This window comes from Haliotis cracherodii, unplaced genomic scaffold (assembly GCF_022045235.1).
Source record: "Haliotis cracherodii isolate W230 unplaced genomic scaffold, xgHalCrac1.p SCAF_5, whole genome shotgun sequence".
NCBI lineage: Eukaryota > Metazoa > Mollusca > Gastropoda > Lepetellida > Haliotidae > Haliotis > Haliotis cracherodii.
Genome location: NW_027266308.1, coordinates 44,792,612 through 44,816,060, shown reverse-complemented (window position 1 = coordinate 44,816,060; position 23,449 = coordinate 44,792,612). Strand labels below are relative to the sequence as shown.

General features: G+C 38.1%; 1 protein-coding gene across 2 annotated transcripts in view; it reads left to right on the top strand.

Annotated features, from left to right (window-relative positions):
* The window catches only part of LOC139442048 (protein trachealess-like), a 118,609-nt gene that overhangs the window by 35,821 nt on the left and 59,339 nt on the right, over positions 1 to 23,449 (top strand). The window contains exons 1-3 of one of the 2 annotated variants that reach the window (XM_071222828.1): positions 1,213 to 1,410; positions 1,543 to 1,608; positions 9,196 to 9,303. In XM_071222828.1, coding sequence (XP_071078929.1) covers positions 1,382 to 1,410; positions 1,543 to 1,608; positions 9,196 to 9,303 — 203 coding nt within the window. In that variant the 5' untranslated portion in view covers positions 1,213 to 1,381. Of the gene's footprint in view, positions 1 to 1,212; positions 1,411 to 1,542; positions 1,609 to 9,195; positions 9,304 to 23,449 lie in introns of those variants that run through there. The other variant, XM_071222829.1, reaches the window with a different exon arrangement.

The window sequence follows — 23,449 nt, the reverse complement described above, 5'->3', positions numbered from 1 at the left end:
TTCTTATTATAGTTATATTTAGCCTTTCAATGAGTAGAGACCAGCCCATGCATTGAAAATTAATATTATCACATGTTTTGATTTTTTTTCAATTAAATTAAGCTATCAATGTTATAGAAAAATTCTCACGTGTTAAAGGGGATTTTTAGTCAAATATTTAAACTGGATGCAAACGGCCAAACGGTGAATTTACTCCAACAATTTAACTTTGAATCCTTGCGAGGTAAAGGGTCAATAAAAATATGTAAAAAACAACACACCAACCAGTTTGTGTGCTTTGTCATTACATCGTAATATTTTAATTACGTGACGAAAGAAAAACAATGGCGGCAAAATAACGTGTCACCGTGAGGAGCACCCCAAAAAATCAATTCTTAGGTTAAACTGTAAGCTTTGGGACAATGACAGGTGCGCTGAAAGCTGGGTTGCCGTTACGTGTTTTGCTCGCCCACAATGCTGAGTGCGGTTTACGGTACACTCAGGCTGTCGGTCCGGCCTACAAATAACTGACCCAGTTTTTCCACAGACATACACTCTATGCAACAGTCTCGTCGCCGGGAAACAGCCGTTACGGTCCGTTACGCATCAATTACGTAACATGACATGGCACAGGCGACCTCGCGCGACCGCAGCAAGCGTAACACACGCCCCTCAGAGAATGACCCGAAGTGAACTTTAAAGATCTGCTTTTACCCTGGAGCTTGAATTTCAGTGATGAACATTCGTCGTTGTAGATAACACATGCATTGTACCCATAGCCTGTTTATATTGACATTCGAAAAGGAGTTTTCGTAAAATTGCAATAAAACTATTAAAGTGACTTTAGAAGACAAAACTTGCCGTTGATTCCAGGATGTGGATAATTGTCACCTAACACATTCTCGTCACCGTAAACAAATAATTTTTGGTAAAAAGTTACATTAGCAATACTGTAGTCCACTTCCTCGTCTCTTAAGGCAGTGATGTAACACGTGATTCAAGATAGGGTCGTGATAGTGGCTACCCTACATTTTCCGTGTCCTCGGGTTCGTAATCTGGAAAAGTACTTGTAATGACACGATAAACCTAAACGTGATTTCGTCACCACCAGTTATCTACACTGGCAGATTTCTTTTCTATTTTGAATCTGGTGAAGGATTAATTATTAATAGGAAGTTATCCAATAGTGCAGCTTTAAATCAAGCTCTTCTCCAATCGAAACTGGTCGGTATCGCAACGTCTGTTCGCTTCGCTGCATGACATCGGTTGTGCGATGCGGACAGATTGTTTTGATCTGTTTTTGCCTTGATTGACCCCCCCTGGAACTGTCAGTGCCTTGGTCGATGGCGTGGGACCCCACGGAATCGTGTGGCACCCCCGGGAGTAGAGTTGGTGCCCACTGATGTCCTCTAAGACCGAGAAAGGGGACGGGTAAGATCGCGACTCGCCTTCATCTTGCCATATCACTGCGTCGCTTTTGACAGTAGTGTCGGGAGGACACGCATGACAAGCCCCTTAGACTTGTGTCCCTCTGGTAACAGTAAAATTTATGGTATATTGCAGGCACAGGGACACAGACATTGATCAGGGGGAGGGCATGTCCGTGGTCCATGATCGCGTCCATACACGGTAAGTTTGTTTACACTAACCCACTCACACTAAAGCGCGCCATTTTTGGGATTCCGGTAAACGCATGCTCCTTCCTTCCCACGTGGGACGTGAAGCACGCGAGGTGTACGCGACACCAGTGCTTAATTACCGGCTCCCTGCTTGTTATGTAACCGAACGATACAAAGTGGTACAAAGTGGAACGAGACACGCCATTACCCCCACCATGTGTAGCTTGACATACTGAACTAACGCAATGTTAAACTAATGATGACCTATAAACAAATTGCTTGAGATGTGACGTAATAATCAACAATAAACAACAATCACCCTTTCAGATTTGAGCAGTTATTATATAGTCACCTTAATAAAACATTCTTCGAAGGCAATAATGTTGACAATAAGAAAATTACTGTGATGTAATAGCGATGTATACATATTGTATTACATAATGATACACTTACTGACAGCACGTGCATGGGGGTTAGAGGTAACATGTAATTATGAAACATAAGGATATGATATTGATTTTATCTCCCACATACATGATACTGACTATTGTAAACATCTGGTGTTTATTTAGTTGTATTTATTTACAGTATTGAATGTGAAATGTTAGTACAGTTCATGAAAAAGATCATTTCTTATAGTAATGGAGACTAAAATATTATATTTGAAAATAAATTTAAAAAATTGAATTTCATTAATATATGTGATGTTTGAATGTATCAGTAAATGAAGAAATGCAGATAAGTGCAATTTAATTTGAAATTCAATTACTATGTGTTTTAAACTTGTTTTATTAAACATATGAACTGAACATATAAGCTATGGTGTGTTTCACAGTATCATGAGTAATGTTTCTTTCAGTATATTTTTATCGCTTATCACACATACAGATGTCATATGATACAGAATCAATGATAATGATATTGAATTGTGATAGTGGACTAGTTTGCTCCTTTGTTGTGTTGATGTAGGAAAACTATGTCATAATGGCTTGTCGCATACATGTATCACTGAAGAAAATTTAAGTGTATAAGGGGGCGGTGGGGTAGCCTTGTGGTTAAAGTGTTCGTTTATCACACTGAAGGCCTGCGATTTCTCAAATGGGTCCAGTTTGTGAATCCCAATGTGATATTGCAGGAATATTGCTGAAAGTGGCCTAAAACCATACTCACTCACTCACTTATTGACACACTAAGTTTATAATACATTCGAAATATGTTACAACCAAGGACAAATTTAAACAAGCCCGCAATCACTTATGGTTTGGGACCATGGATAATGTTTTGAAAAAACAAGGGGAGCCTGGAGATCCTTTAAAATGATAACTTATAACATTTGATTATGCCAAGGACCCCTCAATATTGTGGTTATATTTCGAACACTGTTTTGTATTTAATATTTTAATGGAAAAAGACAAATTGTTCATCTCATGCACATATATCAGAGACTGTAATTACGACCAGATACATTCTGTTATAACATATTAATAACTCAGGGATTTACCGGATGCAAAATACTGCATAATGTACACATAAAAACTGAAAATGGACATAAAACAAATACTGAGTGCATCCCCTGGGACACAGAAAATATGCATGTTTGAGAATGAATGCTGCTATTTTATCATTTAGTTCCACTTAAAATTTATTTCTGTACGGAAATTTGAAAAAGATAATAAACTGTGGAACGCATCACAATCTTCTAGCTCTAGCTTCTCTTCAGTTGGGGAACTTGTATCTCTTTTTAAATAGCAGCTGGGGTAGTCTAGTGGTTAAAGCGTTCGCTCGTCACGCAGAAGACCCAGGTTTGATTCCCGACATGGGTACAATGTGTGAACCCAGTTTCTGGTGGTCCCGGACATGATATTATTGGAATATTGCTAAAAGCGGTGTAAAACCATACTCACTCAAATAGCAGCCGCTGAGCATGCACAGTCCTATGTCACTTGTGGTAGAGTACTCTGGGACCTTTATTTTGTAGCTTGGGGCTCCAATGTTTTACCTTGGACCCCCAACGATTAAAGGCTTTGAGTCCCCTTCACCCTCAAAATACATATCCCATGTAAATCCCTCCAAACCTATCTCAAACTGTTACCCACATGTGACAGAGAGTTGCATGGGTAACATTTGGTGTACACAGGTTGTGAAAATGTTGTGTTTTTGCCTAATAAACAGTTACCATCTGTACATCTTCATACTGAAGGCAATATCAATGTGTGTGGGCTAGATGTTTGACAGGGTTATAGTGACATGGCTGCTGGTCCACACCAACTTAGGCCATCTATCACAGAGGTAAACAAACCTCTTTGGTGCAGATTTCTGAGAGTGTGTGTTATAGTACCTAGTGTGACATAAGAGTTTACTATTCAGTGTGATATAGGGGTCAGTGTTTGCTTATGTGACATAAGGGTCACTGTTTACTACATAGTGTGACATAAGGATCACTGTTTACTACATAGTGTGACATGAGGGTCACTGTTTGCTACATAGTGTGACATAAGGTCAGTGTTTGCTACATAGTGTGACATATGGTCAGTGTTTGCTACATAGTGTGACATAAGGTTAGTGTTTGCTACATAGTGTACCATGAGGGTCACTGTTTGCTACATAGTGTGACATAAGGTTAGTGTTTGCTACATAGTGTGCCACGAGGGTCACTGTTTGCTTTCTATTTGATTAAGGGCCAGTGTTTTCATATTGTGTGACATAAGGTCAGTGTTTGCTACATAGTGTGACATAAGGTCAGTGTTTGCTACATAGTGTGATGTATAGGTAAGTGTTTGCTACATAGTTTGACATAAGGTCAGTGTTTGCTACATAGTGTGACATAAGGTCAGTGTTTGCTACATAGTGTGACATAAGGTCAGTGTTTGCTACATAGTGTGACATGAGGGTCACTGTTTGCTACATAGTGTGACATAAGGTCAGTGTTTGCTACATAGTATGACATAAGGTCAGTGTTTGCTACATAGTGTGACATAAGGTTAGTGTTTGCTACATAGTGTGACATAAGGTCAGTGTTTGCTACATAGTGTGACATAAAGTTAGTGTTTGCTACATAGTGTGACATAAGGTCAGTGTTTGCTACATAGTGTGACATAAGGTAAGTGTTTGCTGCATAGCGTGATGTATAGGTAAGTGTTTGCTACATAGTTTGACATAAGGTCAGTGTTTGCTACATAGTGTGACATAAGGTCAGTGTTTGCTACATAGTGTGACATGAGGGTCACTGTTTGCTACATAGTGTGACATAAGGTGAGTTTTTGCTACATAGTATGACATAAGGTCAGTTTTTGCTACATAGTGTGACATAAGGTTAGTGTTTGCTACATAGTGTGACTTAAGGTCAGTGTTTGCTACATAGTGTGACATAAGGTCAGTGTTTGCTACATATTGTGATGTATAGATCACTGTTTACTACATAGTTTGATGTATAGGTCACTTTTTACTACATACTGTGGCGTATAGGTCACTGTTTGGTACATAGTATGATGTATAGGTCACTGTTTACTACATACTGTGGCATACAGGTCACTGTTTGGTACATAATGTGATGTATAGATCACTGTTTACTACATAGTTTGATGTATAGGTCACTTTTTACTACATACTGTGGCGGATAAGTCACTGTTTGGTACATAGTGTGATGTATAGGTCACTGTTTACTTTATAGTGTGGCGAATAGGTCACTGTTTGGTACATAATGTGATGTATAGGTCACTTTTTACTATATTGTGTGATGTATAGATCACTGTTTACTACATAGTGTGATATAAAGGTCTTTGCTACATAGTGTTGTTATGTTACTCTTTGCAACTATTTGTAACACTAAAGTTGCTTTTTCCTGCATGTCAGAAGATCAATGTTTGCCACATATCATTAATAGGTGTTTTTGTTCACTACACATTGCAATATGAGGGTCGCTGTTAGCTGCTGTTTGCGATATACATCCCTTTCATTGTATGAATTCATTGTTTTGCACTGAACAGGTATCCTGTTGTTTTTCTACCAAGACACAGAGGCCATGAGTAAGTGAAGTGCATTGAAGAGTGAAGACCTATACATCACACTATGTAGTTTGGTTTAAAGCAGCTTTCAACAGTATTTAAGTCATAGTATGATCCGAAAAAATATGTCATACATTCACTTATTTTTTTTTCTCAGTTGCTCTTTTTTCAAATCTTTATCTAAATAATACTGATAAAGTCATGGACATAAATAGTGTTTTGATTCATGCCAGGTCAAGGTATTCATAATACAGCACTATCAGTAAGACCAACAATGCTAAGATAATGTTACTAGTGCAGATACTTTCCAACATGGGTCATACATGTGACACGTTGGAATGAAGGTGTGTCCATGTGGCGTTCATGCTTAATCAGAGGACAATAGATAGGTAATGTGTTTCACCTTTTCTGACAAAACAGTGTTACGGTCATGGGCGGATACAGCTTTTTTTAAAAGGGGGGGTGCACAATTAAGATCTATTTATTGTCTTTGGTGGTAATTTATACAGAAATAAAGATTTTTTTAGAAATGAAAAGGAGGGGTGTGTCCCCCGCCGAGATAATGCTGGAATATTGCTAAAAGCAGCGTAAAACAATACTCACTCACTCACTCACTCACTCAAAGGCACTGTGTCATGAGAAACCATTTCCAAAACAACTCTGTGGAGTATGACCTTTGCTGTGGGTTCTTGGTCTCCATGACCTCCCCAGGTACCACTCAGTGGAGTGATGGACACTTTAGTGATTCAAACTAGCTGTGTCATTTTGTTCTAAGGTAGACTTGTTGTCACCAAGATAAGGTTCTGGGCTTTTATGTTTCATATCTTACAGTAATTTAGGTTTTCAGGATGTAGAATGATTATGTTGCAGATATTATGTAAAGTTTTCATGCTGATGCCAGTTCAACTAGCCCTAAGGGATACACATAGTATGTTGGAACCACAATCATAGGAAATCTCTTCTAAAAGCAGTACATTGTATGATTCCGACATGACTTTATCATAAGCAAAATCATTTGTCAAAGTAGGCCATTGCAATTTTGACTCATTTTTCGGAACTTGAATGGTTCAAAGTTTTCTTTCTCCTGTGCACACGCAAACACACACTTCACACACACTTCACACACAACAAACATGCACAACACACACAGACACTTGCACATGTACATGAATAATCATTTTGTCGTAAAAGGTGAGTGAGTGAGTGAGAGTTAGGTTTAACGCCGCTTTTAACAGTATTCCAGTCATATCACGGCGTGACAGCTTAATGTGGGAGGAAAGCCCGAAGTGATGCAGGTCTCAGACGTTTACCACTTCGGTGAAACCCACGAGCACGGGTATGGTGCTGACAAACCTAGAAACATAATCGGGGCGAATCGGGATTCGAACCCACAATCATAGGTTTCTGGCGTGCCCAAGGGACGCAACTCTGCACAGCGAATCGCGGCGCCTTAGACGACTGGGCCACCCGTGCCCCCTCGTAAAAGGTGACTATGCTTGTCGTAAAAGGCAACTATGCTTGTCATAAGAGGTGACTATGCTTGTCATAAGAGGCGACTATGCTTGTCGTAAAAGGCGACTATGCTTGTCGTAAGAGGCAACCAACAGGACCAACAGGTCGATCTTGCTGACTTGGTTGATGTATGTCATCACATACCAATCGCGTTGATCGATGCTCATGATATCAATCATTGGATTGTCTGGTCCAGACTCGATTATTTACGGACCGCTGTCATATAGCTGAAATATTGCTAAGTGTGGCGTTAAACAAAAAAAAACAAAACAAACAAGACAACATGAACGCGTAGTGTATAACACACATGCACAAACCACACACACGTACATGTACATGCACATCGCTATATAAGTGCAATAATCATGAACATGTAGATAATCACGCTCATACACACATCTCACACATGTACATGCACATTGCTGTCATACAGCTGGAATATTGCTGAGTGCAGCGTTAAACAACAAACCAACCAACATGCACATTGCTTTACACATGAAGTAATCTTGAACGCAACGTTACACGCCAATTCACCTGATTCAGCTGTGATCAAAAGCAACAGATATCCATCCCATGAGCCACTGAACTGTCAACCAAGCAGTGGTATTGCTACAGGTGTATGCTCTACATTAAACTTTGTTTTAAATATTGAACTGAACTGCTTTTGTGTTCAGTGTCTGTGACCTAGTCAGTGTTGTTGGATAGGCTGAAGCTTCATCCACTATGCAAGGGTATATCAGGTATGTTGTCAAAATCTTTTCATACTGCAATGGACTCTTTGTATCTTTTTGACAACAAAACTGAAAGTTGTTTATTTTCATATTCTTTTTAATAATAGTCATTCGTTGGAATATGGGATATTTGATGTGGAGATATACTTTTTGTATTCATTACATATTCAGTTGTATTTGTATTATTTCACAGAAAAGCTTAAACATTGTTGCTTTTTCAGAGGGATGTCAAAGCCTTCACTGCTGAAGTTTACTTTTGTTTTGTATTCTACTTAAAACAGTTACAGAATGTTTGTTTGTTTGTTTAACATCGCACTCAGCAATATTCCAGCAATATGACGGCGGTCTGTAAATAATGGAGTTTGTACCAGATTTCCTAGTGACAGACTTTCTGAGCATCCATGACCGTAACTGGGATACGAGGACATGCATCAACCGTTAATTGCCTCTTTCAAGCCTTTGTTAATATGACTGGAAACAAACATTGTTTCTTCAAAATATTTCTTTTCCAAGCCACACTTTCCGTCAGTGTTAACATGTATACTCAGAGCAAAAAATCAAAATAGTTAATGCAAATAAGAAAAACTGGGGAAATATTATCTTATTGGAAGAATATAACTTCATTTGACAGAGATTGCTTAAATTTGACATTATCTTGCGTATGAATAGACACAATCGTTTCTTGTCAATAATGATTGAAAATCCCTTAGCAGGAATGCATTATATTAATGCAAATATGCTGTTGAATGTTCATATTGTAACCATGATTTAACATGACATCATTGATTTTTATATGAGGTCCTATTTTATTAAGAAGGACATGTCTGTAGTATGTACTGGAAAAAACCTAGAAGAGTGTGTAGTAGGGAGTCACAGCTTGGCTTCATGGCAGTGGTTAGTTGGCCCCATGGTGTGTCCTGTAGTTTATTGGGGCCTGCGTCCTGGTGGAAAAAAGTCCAAAGCACCAAAGCAAAAGTGTTCTTGAAATCAAATAATAGGAGTTTTTAGCGATGATCCGTTGAATTATTTAAGTTGTATCTCTGGTGGTACGCTTACACGTCAAGTGCAACCAGCCAAGGGGAGAAAAGGGGGATAATGGCATCTATCCTGTCTCACTGCATGGGTAGCTTTTTAAATGTATTTCATTGGTGCCTGGTGAGTATATGATGAGATCTTGTTGGTTGATATGTGAGTTATTACATGTTGGTACTAGTATTGGTTCATCTTTACCTGTCGCGGATGGTGAAATGTGCTCTCTGTTTGTGTTGAATTATATAGTTCCTGTTACCATTATGAAATTTGCTGGGTTCCCTGTTCACATGGTCTTACATCAATTTTTTGTATTTTCAGTGGTCACCAGTCGAATGCTCAGTCTCAATTATTTGCCACTGCTGGTTGTTCACCTACTTCCTATAAGGATGCCTGGATCTTTGACATGGCCAACCCAGCCAAGCACAGGTAGGTCCACACCTACGTTATATACCAATACTGCCAAGCACAGTTAGGTCCACACCTACGTTATATACCATACTGCCAAGCACAGGTAGGTCCACACCTATGTTATGTACCAATACTGCCAAGCACAGGTAGGTCCACACCTATGTTATGTACCAATACTGCCAAGCACAGGTAGGTCCACACCTATGTTATGTATCAATACTGCCAAGCACAGGTAGGTCCACACCTATGTTATATACCATACTGCCAAGCACAGGTAGGTCCACACCTATGTTATGTACCAATACTACCAAGCACAGGTAGGTCCACACCTATGTGATATACCATACTGCCAAGCACATGTAGGTCCACACCTATGTTATGTATCAATACTGCCAAGCACAGGTAGGTCCACACCTACGTTATATACCATACTGCCAAGCACAGGTAGGTCCACACCTATGTCATATACTATACTGCCAAGCACAGGTAGGTCCACACCTATGTTATGTACCAATACTGCCAAGCACAGGTAGGTCCACACCTATGTTATATACCATACTGCCAAGCACAGGTAGGTCCACACCTATGTTATGTACCAATACTGCCAAGCACAGGTAGGTCCACACCTACGTTATATACTATACAGCCAAGCACAGGTAGGTCCACACCTATGTCATATACTATACTGCCAAGCACAGGTAGGTCCACACCTATGTTATGTACCAATACTACCAAGCACAGGTAGGTCCACACCTATGTTATGTACCAATACTGCCAAGCACAGGTAGGTCCACACCTATGTTATGTACCAATACTGCCAAGCACAGGTAGGTCCACACCTATGTTATGTACCAATACTGCCAAGCACAGGTATGTCCATACTCTCATTCTGAATGATAACATATCCACTGCACCGCCAAACCGGGTTCAAACGTAATTCGGACCATAATGCATTTGGGGCTGGTCACATGACCCCTTTTGGAAACCATACCATGTGTTATAGATGTATGGAAAGCTTTTGGAAATGTGCATTTGACACTATCACTAAAATACAACAAAACTACAAAAATAAAGACTTTATAGCCATTTGAAGTAATGAAAAAATATAAATTCCTGGGGATTTTTAACTTTGTATCAGTATTTCCTCATAATTCAAGACCAAGGTCGAAAAGGCCCTAACAGTGTGGCATCAGCAGAAAGAGCAGATCCTGGGCAGTAATCTCAATACAGACAAAGAAATGCCAGGGGTACAAAGAGTTTTAAAAAAAAAGGAATAAAAAGAAAGAAGTCTACTCACATACATATATCATGGCAGAAGTCTGTGCAGAACATTTGCCCCAAATACAGATACATTTTTGAGACCCCTAGGGTATCCCTGTGAGTGTGTTCAAGAAACTAGTAATTTGACCTACATGTAATTCACGGGATTTATCTGGCTAATTCCGATATGACCCTAATTCTAAAAATAGTTGTTGTAACCCCAGGCTGTTATAAGGATATACCAACCATGCAATGATTCCACACACTAACATACTGGAAATGTCAATGATGTGTCAAAATGAGATTTAGCCAGGTCTTTAAGTGTTTAAAATAGCAGTTCTGGGTCTCAAACAAAGACCCCCGATTTTTTTCAAAATACATGTGATGTTCATGTATATTTTCTTTAATAGAATGTGTTTCAACTGTTTGTTAATGAAATTATCAAGTTCTGTGCTTGATATTATTAAAGTCAATCACTTTATCAACAATACTTCTTTTAACAACTGTTGTCAATACTGTGGTCCAAATATGGTGCTGCAGTTTTTACTTAACCTCAGGTGTGATTATCATAGCGTGGCCTAGTGGTTAAAATATTTGGTTGTTGAACCGAAGACCTGGGTTCAATTCCCGACATGAGCAGTTTCATAAGGGGCATTGGGTAGCCCGGTGGTTTGAAAGCATTCTCTCGTCACGCCGAAGACCCGGGTTCGATTCCCGACATGGGTACCATAAAGCCCATTTCTGTTTTCCCCTGCCGTGATATTGCTGGAATATTGATGAAACCAGTGTAAAACCAACTCACTCACTCACTTAACCCCAACACCTCACAAGTGTAATGCTTCTTTAAGAGCGCCAGTCATGCAGCTCCAAGTGTTCATGGTAAGGGTTGTGTGCCAGGAACTGTGACATCACTCACTCACTCACTCACTCACTCACTCACTCACTCACCATTGTAATGCCTCTTTAAGAGCGCCAGTCATGCAGCTCTAAGTGTTCATGGTAAGGGCTTCGTGCCAGGAACTGTGACACACTGTCTAATTCTCTGATGCTGCCTGCTTGAATCGATCCGTCACACACAGATGAAAATGTTGAGGTTTGCAGCAGTCAGTTAAGGCTCTTTAAGTGGTTAAACTCCAAGTGTGCCTTGAATTAACAAAGAGCAGAAAATTCAATTTCTGGAGATTGTCCCCTCGTCGTAGCATCTATCTTGAAGTGGTGGCAGGAGTAATCAGCCGAGATCGTGTTGCCTGGTTACCTCTATATTCCTGCTAATCTTTTGGATCCATTGTTAACTCCTTTGTAGAGTGTGTGACCCATGTTTGACATTTTTTGGGCGACTGCATGAAAATTTCGAAAGGTTAACTAGGATGTTCTTTGAATATTGGGTTATCAAGGTCAGGGTCAATAAACTACGGTCTGATTAACAACTGCCGGCAGTTTTATTTCAAGGGAGGATGATGTGTCTCCTTGGACAAATTTCAAGATCATCATCACTGAAATAAAATTTTAATGCTTTCTTGGATGAGTGAAAAAGAGGATTTCAAAGAACCATTTTATGTTATAATAGTGAATCAGGAAGTGATTGATGATGGCGACAAAAAGTGATAGATAATCATGATCAAAGTCTACCCATGGTGCTGATTTTCATGATAGTCAGTGACTGATCTTTTGGTATTTTGGAGGTGGCATGGAATTTTGTATGGAGACTAGATATATTTTTCATTATAACTATGAGCCAAAATATATATATATATATATTTTATTTTTAAACACCTTGCAACAGTGTATATTTTGTGGCTGACAATCTCATTTTTTCAACAGTCTGAAACAAAATTATTTTTTGATAAAACCCCAGCCCCCCAGATTTTCAAATGGTTGGTCCCAAGTAACAAAGTTTAATTACAGTGAAGGTTATGTACTTGTGTAAGACCAGTTAGAAGACCTGGTATCAAAATCATGATAACACGGAAATGGTGAGATAATGATAACAATTTCTTTTGTGATAATCATAATGAAACTTGAAACAACAGTAATGGAGTATGTAAGGTTTCCCCTTGAAACACATAATGTTCAGAGTCCAAAATAATTTGTGGTTTGTTTTTCATATCTAGACTTACAATTAGTCTCTGAAATGAAAATATTTTACAGAAAAAACAGTTGTTAAATTATCTTTATAAAATATAATATATAGGAACCAGGAGACTCTCTTCATTTTCTGAAACTGCGATAATCTAGACTTACTAACTACTATAGACTTTCTTCGGATCATTGGATATATTTGTTTCACAAACATTCATGTAAAATATTTTATATGTATGTCTCATTTTGCGAATATTAAGTTGTCGGTAGTAAATTATATTACAGATTTAAGACAGTCACTGATAATATATAAATATGCAAAGAAACAATATCACTACCTTGACATGTTATTAACTGATCTGCAAATTTAAAACATTATTTAATGTATAATTTGGAAGACAAGTAGTCCCTGACTACGTGGACTTCTGTGGTTATGTATGTACCGTGGTTGAATATCATGTGACGAAAATAGAATATTTTAAAAAAAAACTTGTTTCAGGGTCTGTATGACAGATATCTCATATCCTACTGACCCTACTGACCCAGCAATCAAACAGGTCAAACAATTCTTGACCATATTTGTTTATAAACCGACAAAATGTCAGATTTTCAGTATAACATGTTTTGGAAACTTGATGATGGGTATCATTGCATATTGTGTCCCTATCATTTCATCTGTAAGGCCTTATTTTGTCAGTTGGCTTACAAAACAGACCAACCCAAAAAATGACATTAGAAAAATCATAATATGACTTTTAAAATATTTTAGCTAGGTGAAAATAAAATAACTGCTGTTCATAAGAAATGGTAAAGAATATGTATAAAAATCTTAATTCTAACCAAAAAAACAACCAGTTATCTTTTGCAATCGTTTTGCAATCATCATTGTGTGATGGTTTGATCTGCAAGTTCATTGGTAGCAGTTCTAGGCTAGAAATGGAATTTTTTAAATATATTTTGCTTGACCACCTTAACTTAATTTAAAATATTCAAAAAATATTTTCTTGTCCAGCTAATAAGAATAAAAAGCCTAATGAATGTTGACTATAGTTTGAACTACAATGATCAAGGGGCGGTCGGGTAGCCTAGTGGTTAAAGCGTTCGCTCGTCACGCTGAAGACCCGGGTTCGATTCCCGCCATGTTGTACAATGTGTGAAGCCCATTTCTGGTGTGCCCCGCAGTGATATTGCTGGAATATTGCTAAAAGCGGCGTAAAACCATACTCACTCACTGCACAGATCAGTGTGCCTACTCTACCCAGTTCTGAAATGTCATGTCCGGTATGAACAAACTAATATATTTTAAAGGATTATCTGATCTATGCTTGTTGTCCCTATATGACAACACATAACATCATTAAACTGATTTGAATATCAGTAGTCTTCTAATCAGTCATACTGATTCTGCCAATAGGTAATATATCGAATATACTGATTCACATGTTGGTTTTCCCCTAATCATACTACTACTACTACTACTACTACTACTACTACTACTACTACTACTACTACTACTACTAATAATAATAACCAATGGGATCAGGTGGTGAGGCTCGCTGACTTGGTTGATGCATGTCATCGTATCTTAATTGCGTATCAATCACTAGTATGTCTGGTCCAGACTTGATTATTTACAGACAACCGTCGTATAGATGGAATATTCCTGGGTGCGTTGTTAAACAACAAACAAAATAATATCAAATATACTGATTTATATTTAATTATCCTCATCATTAATGGTTCTAAGTCACATATGAGTTTATTTCTATTTTAAGAAATAATATCAAATATACTTATGAATAACCAGCGTTTAGGGCTCCCATTAACGTGTGAGCTTTTCCTATTTCACAAGGATTATTAATGGTAAAGACTGCCTTTTGATGCCACAAGGTACCATATAACCCCTCCATATTGTGGGCAGTTGCTTCCATTAGGGAATATAAGACTTCCATTTCAAGTGATGATAAATGTACTGTGGGTGTAGACTCCTGTCAGCCATTAAAACCCAGGTTCTGCCTGACATTTATGGTGGCAGGGTTACCCAGTGAGATTGTCCAGACAGTGAACCAGTAGCCTTGAAACAACTGTAGTAGCTTATGGATGCCTTATTGCTGATGAGAAGAACTTGCCTACATGGGAGACATCTTTCAGTCTTACAGTTTTCCTTCTCTTTATGTTTGGAAGTAGGTTATCTTTGGATGAGTGGTGTTCGATTTTACTACAGTCTCATTAAAATCAGATCTTGGTTCTCACTACTGCTGAGCAATGACCTGAGTGAGTGAGTGAGTGAGTGAGTGAATATGGTTTTACGCAGCTTTTAGCAATATTCCAGCAATATCACGGCGGGGGACACCAGAAATGGGCTTCACACATTGTACCCATGTACCCATGTACCCATGCTAACGCTTTAACCACTAGGCTACCCAACCGCCCCAGGAATGACCTGAGGACATCCCAGTACAGGTCACGTCAGCACGACACTTTTGCGAACTTTGACCGACCAATGAAATTACTGACAAGAAAACAATATTAGCCAATCGGAAAGCAGCTTTATCGAGCTATAATCGGCAATAGTTGCCAACTGGTGACTTCCTCTCCAGACTATGCTTTATCAATATTTTGACAAAGTTCTCAATTCAAAATTTGAAAACTGAACAAAAGGGCATTCTAGAATGTCTAACAGATGGCCGACAGTACTTCCCACATCTCTGTTTCTCAAATGTTTATCCAACTGAAGTGAGCGATAGACGATGATTTTGAGGGAATCAGTCGTACAGTCCATAATTGTCATTCGGAATGCCCCATGTTAACCTTTTTGAGGTTACATGATTAGAAAACACATTCTGACTGTCAGTTTCTCTATCTGTTAAGCAACGCTCTGATTGGTCGGATGAAAGGTCGTTCTGACATGACTCGTAATGGGATGTCCTCAGGTCTTTGTGTAGCGATAGCGAGAACTAAGATCTGATTTTAATGAGATTGATTTTACTGTGGAAGAATATTTCCTAAGAAAATCTTCATTTCTATAATTCAGCTATGACATTTTGAGTTGTACACCAAAAGCCATTCTGTCCCCAAGACCCAAGAGAATAAATGAAAAAAGGAATCTAATTCAAGTCTAGAAAGACTTAGCAAGTCTAGATTGCCTCAGCTCTAACTTAAGCATTGTTCTGATATTCATTTGGATTTTATTTTTATTTTGAAGATATATATATTTGTAAATAAGATGACACATTATTTCTGGGACTAAATGTTAGTCTAACCAGAAATATACACTGTAGGTTTAACACTGTACCCATGTGGGAATAGAACCCAGGTCTTCGGCTTGGGCTACAACATGCTCCAGTTGCCTTTTGAAGTAAATCACACTCATATGTAAATGTCAAGGTTAACCATCCCCAAGTACCAGATAGGCCAAATGTTTAGGACCCTGTATTCTCTGTATTTAATACTTTATGAGGGGAAAGTGTCTGTCCATTTTTTATGACCTTCCTAAAACTGTATGCTGATTCTCTTCCACCCATTGACTGTAGTTGGCCATCATGAGATCCTACACTAAAGTTTCTCATTGTGGCTCTTGTTTATTTGTTTGTTGTTTAATGCCGCGCTCAGCAATATTCCTGCTATATGAGGGCGGTCTGTAAATAATCTCGTCTGGACCAGACAATCAAGTCATTGACATCATGAGCATTGATCCACGCAATTTGGATACGATGACATGCATCAACCAAGTCAATGAGCCTGACCACCCGATCCCGTTAGATGCCTCTTACGACAAGCATTGTCACTTTTTACGGCAAGCATGGGTTGCCGAAGACCTATTCTAACCCTTGTGAAGTTTCAGAAGCATGACTGATAGTCATTCCCCACTGCTCATCATGCAGATTACACATGACTTAGAGGCCCTCAATGGCTGCTTGGTACTGATATAGTAATTCCGTTGGAGGACACCTTGGCCTTCTCATCTATGAAGGTGCTGATCTGTAATAGCACAGTCTAGGAGGTTTCAACTTTTATCGACTCGTGTTGAAGATGTTGATGTATTTCATATCAAAGGAAATGAGGGTGAGATTTTATTTATAATCCAAAATCATTCAGCCAACTTTTTTCAGTTCATAAATAGTAATAACCAGTGTGAAAAGTATAGCTAATCAGCTTCAGTGGCAGAGTTAAGTGATGTTATTTGATTGTGATGTTATGGTAATCAATGTCGACAAAATGGTCTGCAAAGTATTGTGACTTCATTGTAGCAACATCTCCTAGGAGACCCTAACGGCAAATATGCTGACTCCATCTAGCATTATCCAGATACCCATGAACATAGTTTTCAAACCTAGGGCCATTCTGTTCAGAATAGGTCACCAGCACTCGCTCACTCACTCACTCACTCACTCACTCACTCACTCACTCACTCACTCGCTCACTTGCTCACCCACCCTCCTGCCTGCATGGTTGCTACCCCAAACACTGATTAGCCCACCCATCCACTCACTTATTCGCCCACCCACCCACCCACTTATTCGCCCACCACCCACGCACTCCATCACACACATCTTTAGGTATACTTCTTAATGAAAAACCATTTAAGGTTTTCATTTTCATGAATTCTTACATTGCCCATCAAGTTGTATGCAGAATCCTTTGATGTGTTTTACAACATCTATCATATAGGTTTGAGAATTCCCCTTGACAAAGTCTGTATGAAAAGTGAAGGCTCATTTATCACAGGGGGACGTAAATGTCGACAGGAGGATTGTAATGCACCTCAGACTATGGCCAACACAATTTATGTTTCTGATTGAGATAAGGAGTAAGTATGGTTTTATGCCGCTTTTAGCAATGTTCCAGCAATACCACGGTTGGGAACCCCAGAAATGGGCTTCACACATTGTACCCGTGTTGGGAATTGAACCCACGGCTTCGGCCCTCCGCCGCATTTTCTGATTGCGACTAATAATTAATGTATGTTCCAACTTATCTTTACAGTTTCAGATAGATAAAAACATTTTACTCAGAAGCCAATTATTACAATGACTACCATTGAATAGTGTGGAAAAGATAAAGAAGATAAAGACTTAATGTTTAAGGCTTGTTACTTAGGTTTGTTATCATTTTTATGAAGGTTCAAGTAACAGCACATGCATGATTTTACCTTCATCCATCACTTATTTTCTGAAAGAGCCAATCAAAAAATTGTTCTTTCTTTGTTTTCCAATATATTCTAATCAATAAATAGGTGTTAGCTGAAAAAACTTGAAACATCGAATAAATTCAATATACTGCCAAAATAAAATATTAGATTTTCGTCCTGTTTTTCCATAAATGTGAGGCTGGAGGCCTTATCTGTACTGTGTAGATGTGTATTGTTAAACAATCTGTTCAAGGCATCTGTGCATGTCAGGTGTCGACATATGTCATGAAGCATGGATGTTTTGTGAAGTGAAGAAAGACGTTGACTCGCACAGTATTTTGCTTTGTCTGTAGGTACATTGGGACAGTAAAATGGTGATGTTTGTTGTTTGGTAGTTAGATGAGCAGGGATGAATATGTTATTATTTATTTTTACGACCTAGACAACTAAATTTGTAAAACATTAACTCCAATTTATTAACACATCTCGTTGACGTCATGACTTATTAACGACACAACCGAACGAATGATAGACTGCCTGCACCCGAACAGTTTTGTTTAGTTTACAAAAATCAGTACTTCTTATTCATTCATATTTCCTATGAATAAATTCCTCTTATGAATTATTGTGACATTTTGTCCTTTGTGCCAAATATTTTGATTGAAATTCATTGTTTTTCGGCAAATTATCTCCAAGATGTGATTTGCTTGAATATTCATCACTGGAAAATGAGAGCAATTATTTCGCTTCATTAGTCCATATGTTGGGGGTAAATCCAAGCAGATCAAAGTGACTTAATAAAACTGTGAGCAGTTAACCCCCAAAGTTGGCAAGGGGAACTACGGGGTTAAATTGACTAGCTCTTAATAATAATCAATGAATGATTTGTTGTGTAGCTAGGCTGACTGACCGTTGGGAGGGGAAAATCCAATTAACCCAAGAGGCGTCTCTCTTTGGCAGTGATGATTACTTTCTACAGAAAATAACCACTGATGACATCGTGTGATTTAATAATGATAGGGACAAGCCTGTCGCTCAACTTCTTATGTCCTCGATGTCCCTAGAGCCGCAGCGGCCCCCGAACAAATTCACGTCTTTGTGTGTGAAATTAGTTTATCAACATACAAACTATCTGAATAATCTAATTACTCAATTATTGAAATAGAGTGGAAATAAATTACCAGCTTGTTAGAGACCATACTAATCTAATCAGGAGCTGAAAATGAAGTGAACGCTCCAACCCTTCTGTTTCTGGTGTGGTAATGGAGTGAAATACAGATAGATATTATGGAGAATATGGCAGCATTTATTCTGAGTAATGGCATCACTTGATTAGGGCTTAGGTCGAAAATACTTCCCAACACTTAAATTTGTGAATTAAGTAAGAAAACGAACACTAATCAAGTGTTGTTGGATCTTGGAGTCATCCGAGGCGAATTTATCACATGAATGACCGGAGGGATTTTGTCCATAAGCATATAAGTTAAGAGCGGATGGGAATGTCATTTTGGGGAAGGCGGTTTATGTTGTGATGATGGTAAGCAGGTCAGAATTGTCTGTCAACCAGAGCGGTGGTACCGAGAATGTTTCATGTGTTGGCTGCCTACACCGCTTCAGCACACGTTGAACCAAAATTTCAACATTCCTGGTGAGTTCCGTTTCAAATTGGTTTATAATAACAGATTAGTTTTGTAATACGGTTTTAGTTGAAATTTAATCTAAAGCCATTTATGGTCCGTGCTGATGACGTTGTTGATTTGTTTGGTGTTTATTAGACTTTATTAGTTTTGGTGGTACCTAGTCCCTATATTTTCATTCTTTTGGGATGCTTTCAAAATATGTAATCTTGAGATATTCTTAGGGACTTTATTGAATAGTTGGTCATGGTAGTATTTCTAAAAGAGGAAATGTTTTGAGCGTATCCAGGTTTGTACATTGAATTTCACTGTATGTTTATTAATTACAGAAACTTTGGTTGGTATGAACAAGAATGGAAAATAAACAATGGTGTAGCTCACTATTTATTTTCAAGCATCTAGTTTACGTTTTGGTTGGTTTATCGGGCGGCGGGGGGAGGGGGGTGATGTCTGGGTGTGTGCAAAATAATGCTGAATCTGTTTAAATTGCAGGATGTTTGCTAGTTTTACAGTACAAGTACAATGGGATGTCATTGATTGAACATTTTAATAATGATGTATAGATTAAGAAGTATCATGATACATTGATATCTCAATTAAAAATCATATTAATTATTCTGTGTCAATGAATTAAGTGAATCTGCACTTTAATGCTTAATTTGGACTGGGCTGATCCATTTCATGTTTAAAATTGAATTTTCTGCTTTCTCACTGTCCATCTTAACCATGGTTACCTGGATAAATTACCACGTTTCTGTGGCAGTGAATTATAAATTTAATGTCAATATTTTTAAATTTGTATCAGCACAGTCTCGATATTTATGATTTTGTATTAATACAGTATCTATATTCATAATTTGTGTCAGTACTTTATCAACATTAAAAAGTTCCTAATACATTAAGTCAAGTGAAGATCTGGGGTAGAATAGTTCTTCAGCAACCCATGCTAGCCATAAAAGGTGACGATGTTTGTCCCAAGAGGCAACTAATAGAATCGGGTGGTCAGACTCACTGACTTGGTTTATGCATGTCATGGTATCCCAATTATTTACAGACCACCGTCATATAGCTGGAATATTGTTGAGTGCTGAGTTAAACAACCAACCAATATACGTTGACATCCCTATAAGTACAGGTATATGTTGTTTCCTTCTTATGCATTGCAGACAAAGTGGCAGAGGCAAGTTTAAATACTTATAGACGTATCTATTTTTCTAATTCATCAAACATTAAATTCTAATAAAGATAGAGCTAAATTAGATCACATTTCAATTATGCTTACCTAGTAAACTGAAGAAAATTGAAACCGTTTTTTAATCATATAAGTAATAGTTAGTTTCATTTTGAATGGAGCATGTTTCTCGTACTGACAAGAAGGAATACTGTCAAGCCAGCCAGAATGTATAATTAAGGTGTTCGATATGCCCTTTCACATTAGATGTGTTCAGATTTAAGGAATATAAGAACTGAATTTTAAGAATATAGGTTTGTCTGCTACTATTATGACATAAAATAACTGTTGACACCAATGACGGATGTATTATTATATCAGTTAACATACAGAATGCTGTTCAATCATTGAAATAATTTTTATCCCCCCCACATAGAGTGGGTTGGTGGATATAGGAACTGAGTTCATCTGTCCGTTTTGCCGTCCGTCCATCTGCATCCAGTATCCACCCTTGCCGAGCTAGGCTGTAATTTGTGGACTCGATCGTAGAGCCACCAGTGGCTATTACAAGTTATGTCCCTTCTATGTCCTTTCTATTGACCAATCAGATTCCACCTCTCATATCTCAGGGGACAAATTTATGGCCCTTGCTCCATGCTTTTACACCTGGTGCATACTGTGTAAAATGGGGACAAGTTTTCTCAGGAACTACAGAAATTACATGCATGAAAGTTTGAATGCTTATATAAAAGATACTTATCAAGATTCAGTTAGAAAATTGGTGCTGTAAATTATTATTTTAGAGAGTTATGGACCTTGCTCCATGATTTTCAAATTAGTGCATCCTGCATGAAATAGGGACAAGTTTTCTCAGGAACTACAAAAATTTCATCAATGAAAGTTTGCATGTTTATAGAAGAGACTTGTCAAGACTGAGTTTGAAATTTGGTATCTTCCCGAGGTAAGGGCGTTAACTGACTGTTAAAGTCCAGTTTCCACCCTTGCCGAGCTAGGCCGGAATTTGTGGACTCGATCGTAGAGCCACCAGTGGCTATTACAAGTTATGTCCCTTCTATGTCCTTTCTATTGACCAATCAGATTCCACCTCTCATATCACTTACACTGGCGCCCAGTCAAGATGATCTGATTGATCATCAAGATCTAAATTGTAATAAAACAGGTCTTAGTTCACGAAGTGCATCAAAACACATTAGAACCATGATCAAAAACATGAAAAGATTTGGAAAATATCTGTTAACACTGAATTGACAGCATGCATGCTTTGCAAATCCTGCAATCGACCAAAATCTGCGTGGCAGTTTGCGAACAGGATGTCGAGTTCATTACACGCTTTTGATTGGACTATGCAGAGACTCGTTAGTCCAGCCAAAATGTAACTCCATAATTCCAACCTAGTTCGGCAAGGGTTGAAAAGGGACTTTTATAGTCAGTTAACTCCCTTGCCTCGGGAAGATGGAAAACTGGTGAAAAGCTGATCAGTTGAAAACTAGTGATCAGTTGAAAAGCATGGAGGACAAGTCTTCTCAGAAACTACTGAAGTTACATGAAGGAAAGTTTGCATGCATATCTAAGAGATACATGTCAAGACCGAATCTGATGACATAAGTGACCCTAGTGCCTCTTCTTTATTGGTGTCTTCTTTTTTATTTTATATTCACTACTATTTGAACAAGCAAAATTCTAAAGTGGCCCATGGTGGGGGATAGTGATAACAGTGTTTTCTTGTTGCATATGTGCTTCATATATACTTTTATTTACTTGAACTATTGCGATAATGATTGTTAATATGTCATATGATTTGGGAATTGCATGTAACACACAGATACCAAACTGCATGAATGGCAAGGACAGTAAGTATGTTTGTTTGAATCAATACAACATTGGCTGTTGTAGAAGAAGTTTCTCTTGACTATTTCGCTATGTACAAAAAGTTTTTGTCACACTAAAACCCTGAAATCTTAAAATTCAAACTTGCAATGCATATTTTTGGGGGGTCAGTTCGTTGACAGGTAGGACGTGCGAAACTCCCCATGAAGATCTGCTGCTTATTTAAATATTATTGAAACTGAGAAAAGAATTTTTTCTAAAAGTTTTTCTTAGAAGAAACAAGACCCAGCAAGTTGGAACTTTTTCAAAAAAACATTCAAATTTTGTGTTGCTGTATGGTAGCTTGAATGTTTATCTGGTACTCATACGTTTTTGCAGAGAAAAATGGGGAAAATCCATGTGGGGGTAGTTAAAAAAGAAGATCAGCATATTTAGTTCTTTTCTGTTTTTTAATCTTGATTAAACTTAATGGTTTTGACCATATCACCTCTTCTCACAGTACAGTCTACAGAAGTGGTGTGATTTAGAATGGAATCATTTTAATCCCGATGATAAAACATCCAACTGGCTGCCATGCCTTCATTTGACATTTGCCCTTGACCATGCCCTCAAAATTATTATACCCCCGGCCTTTTAGGTCGGGGGTATATAGTTATATCAAGGTTCCGTCCATCCTTCCGTCCGTCCGCAATTTCTCTTAAACTATTCAGTGGATTCATCTCAAAAAGAAAAAAATTGTTTTGATTAATTTTCCATTTTTTAAGAATTTTTAAAACCCTAACCCTATCGATTATTTAGTTTGAAACTACTGACACACTAGGCGGGTCGAGGGTATTAGTGAGCCACGCTCACTTTTGCCCTTGTTTCTTGAATTATTGTGACAGCCATAAAGCTAAAAACTTTGACGCTATTAGAATATTAAAAGATTAAGTGAATACTTATAAGATGTGTGTTTGTGTATGTGCAACACACATAGGCAAGTTTCAATCACTGAACTTGCAAGTTAGTTTATTAGGCTGCATATGTATGTCCGTGTGT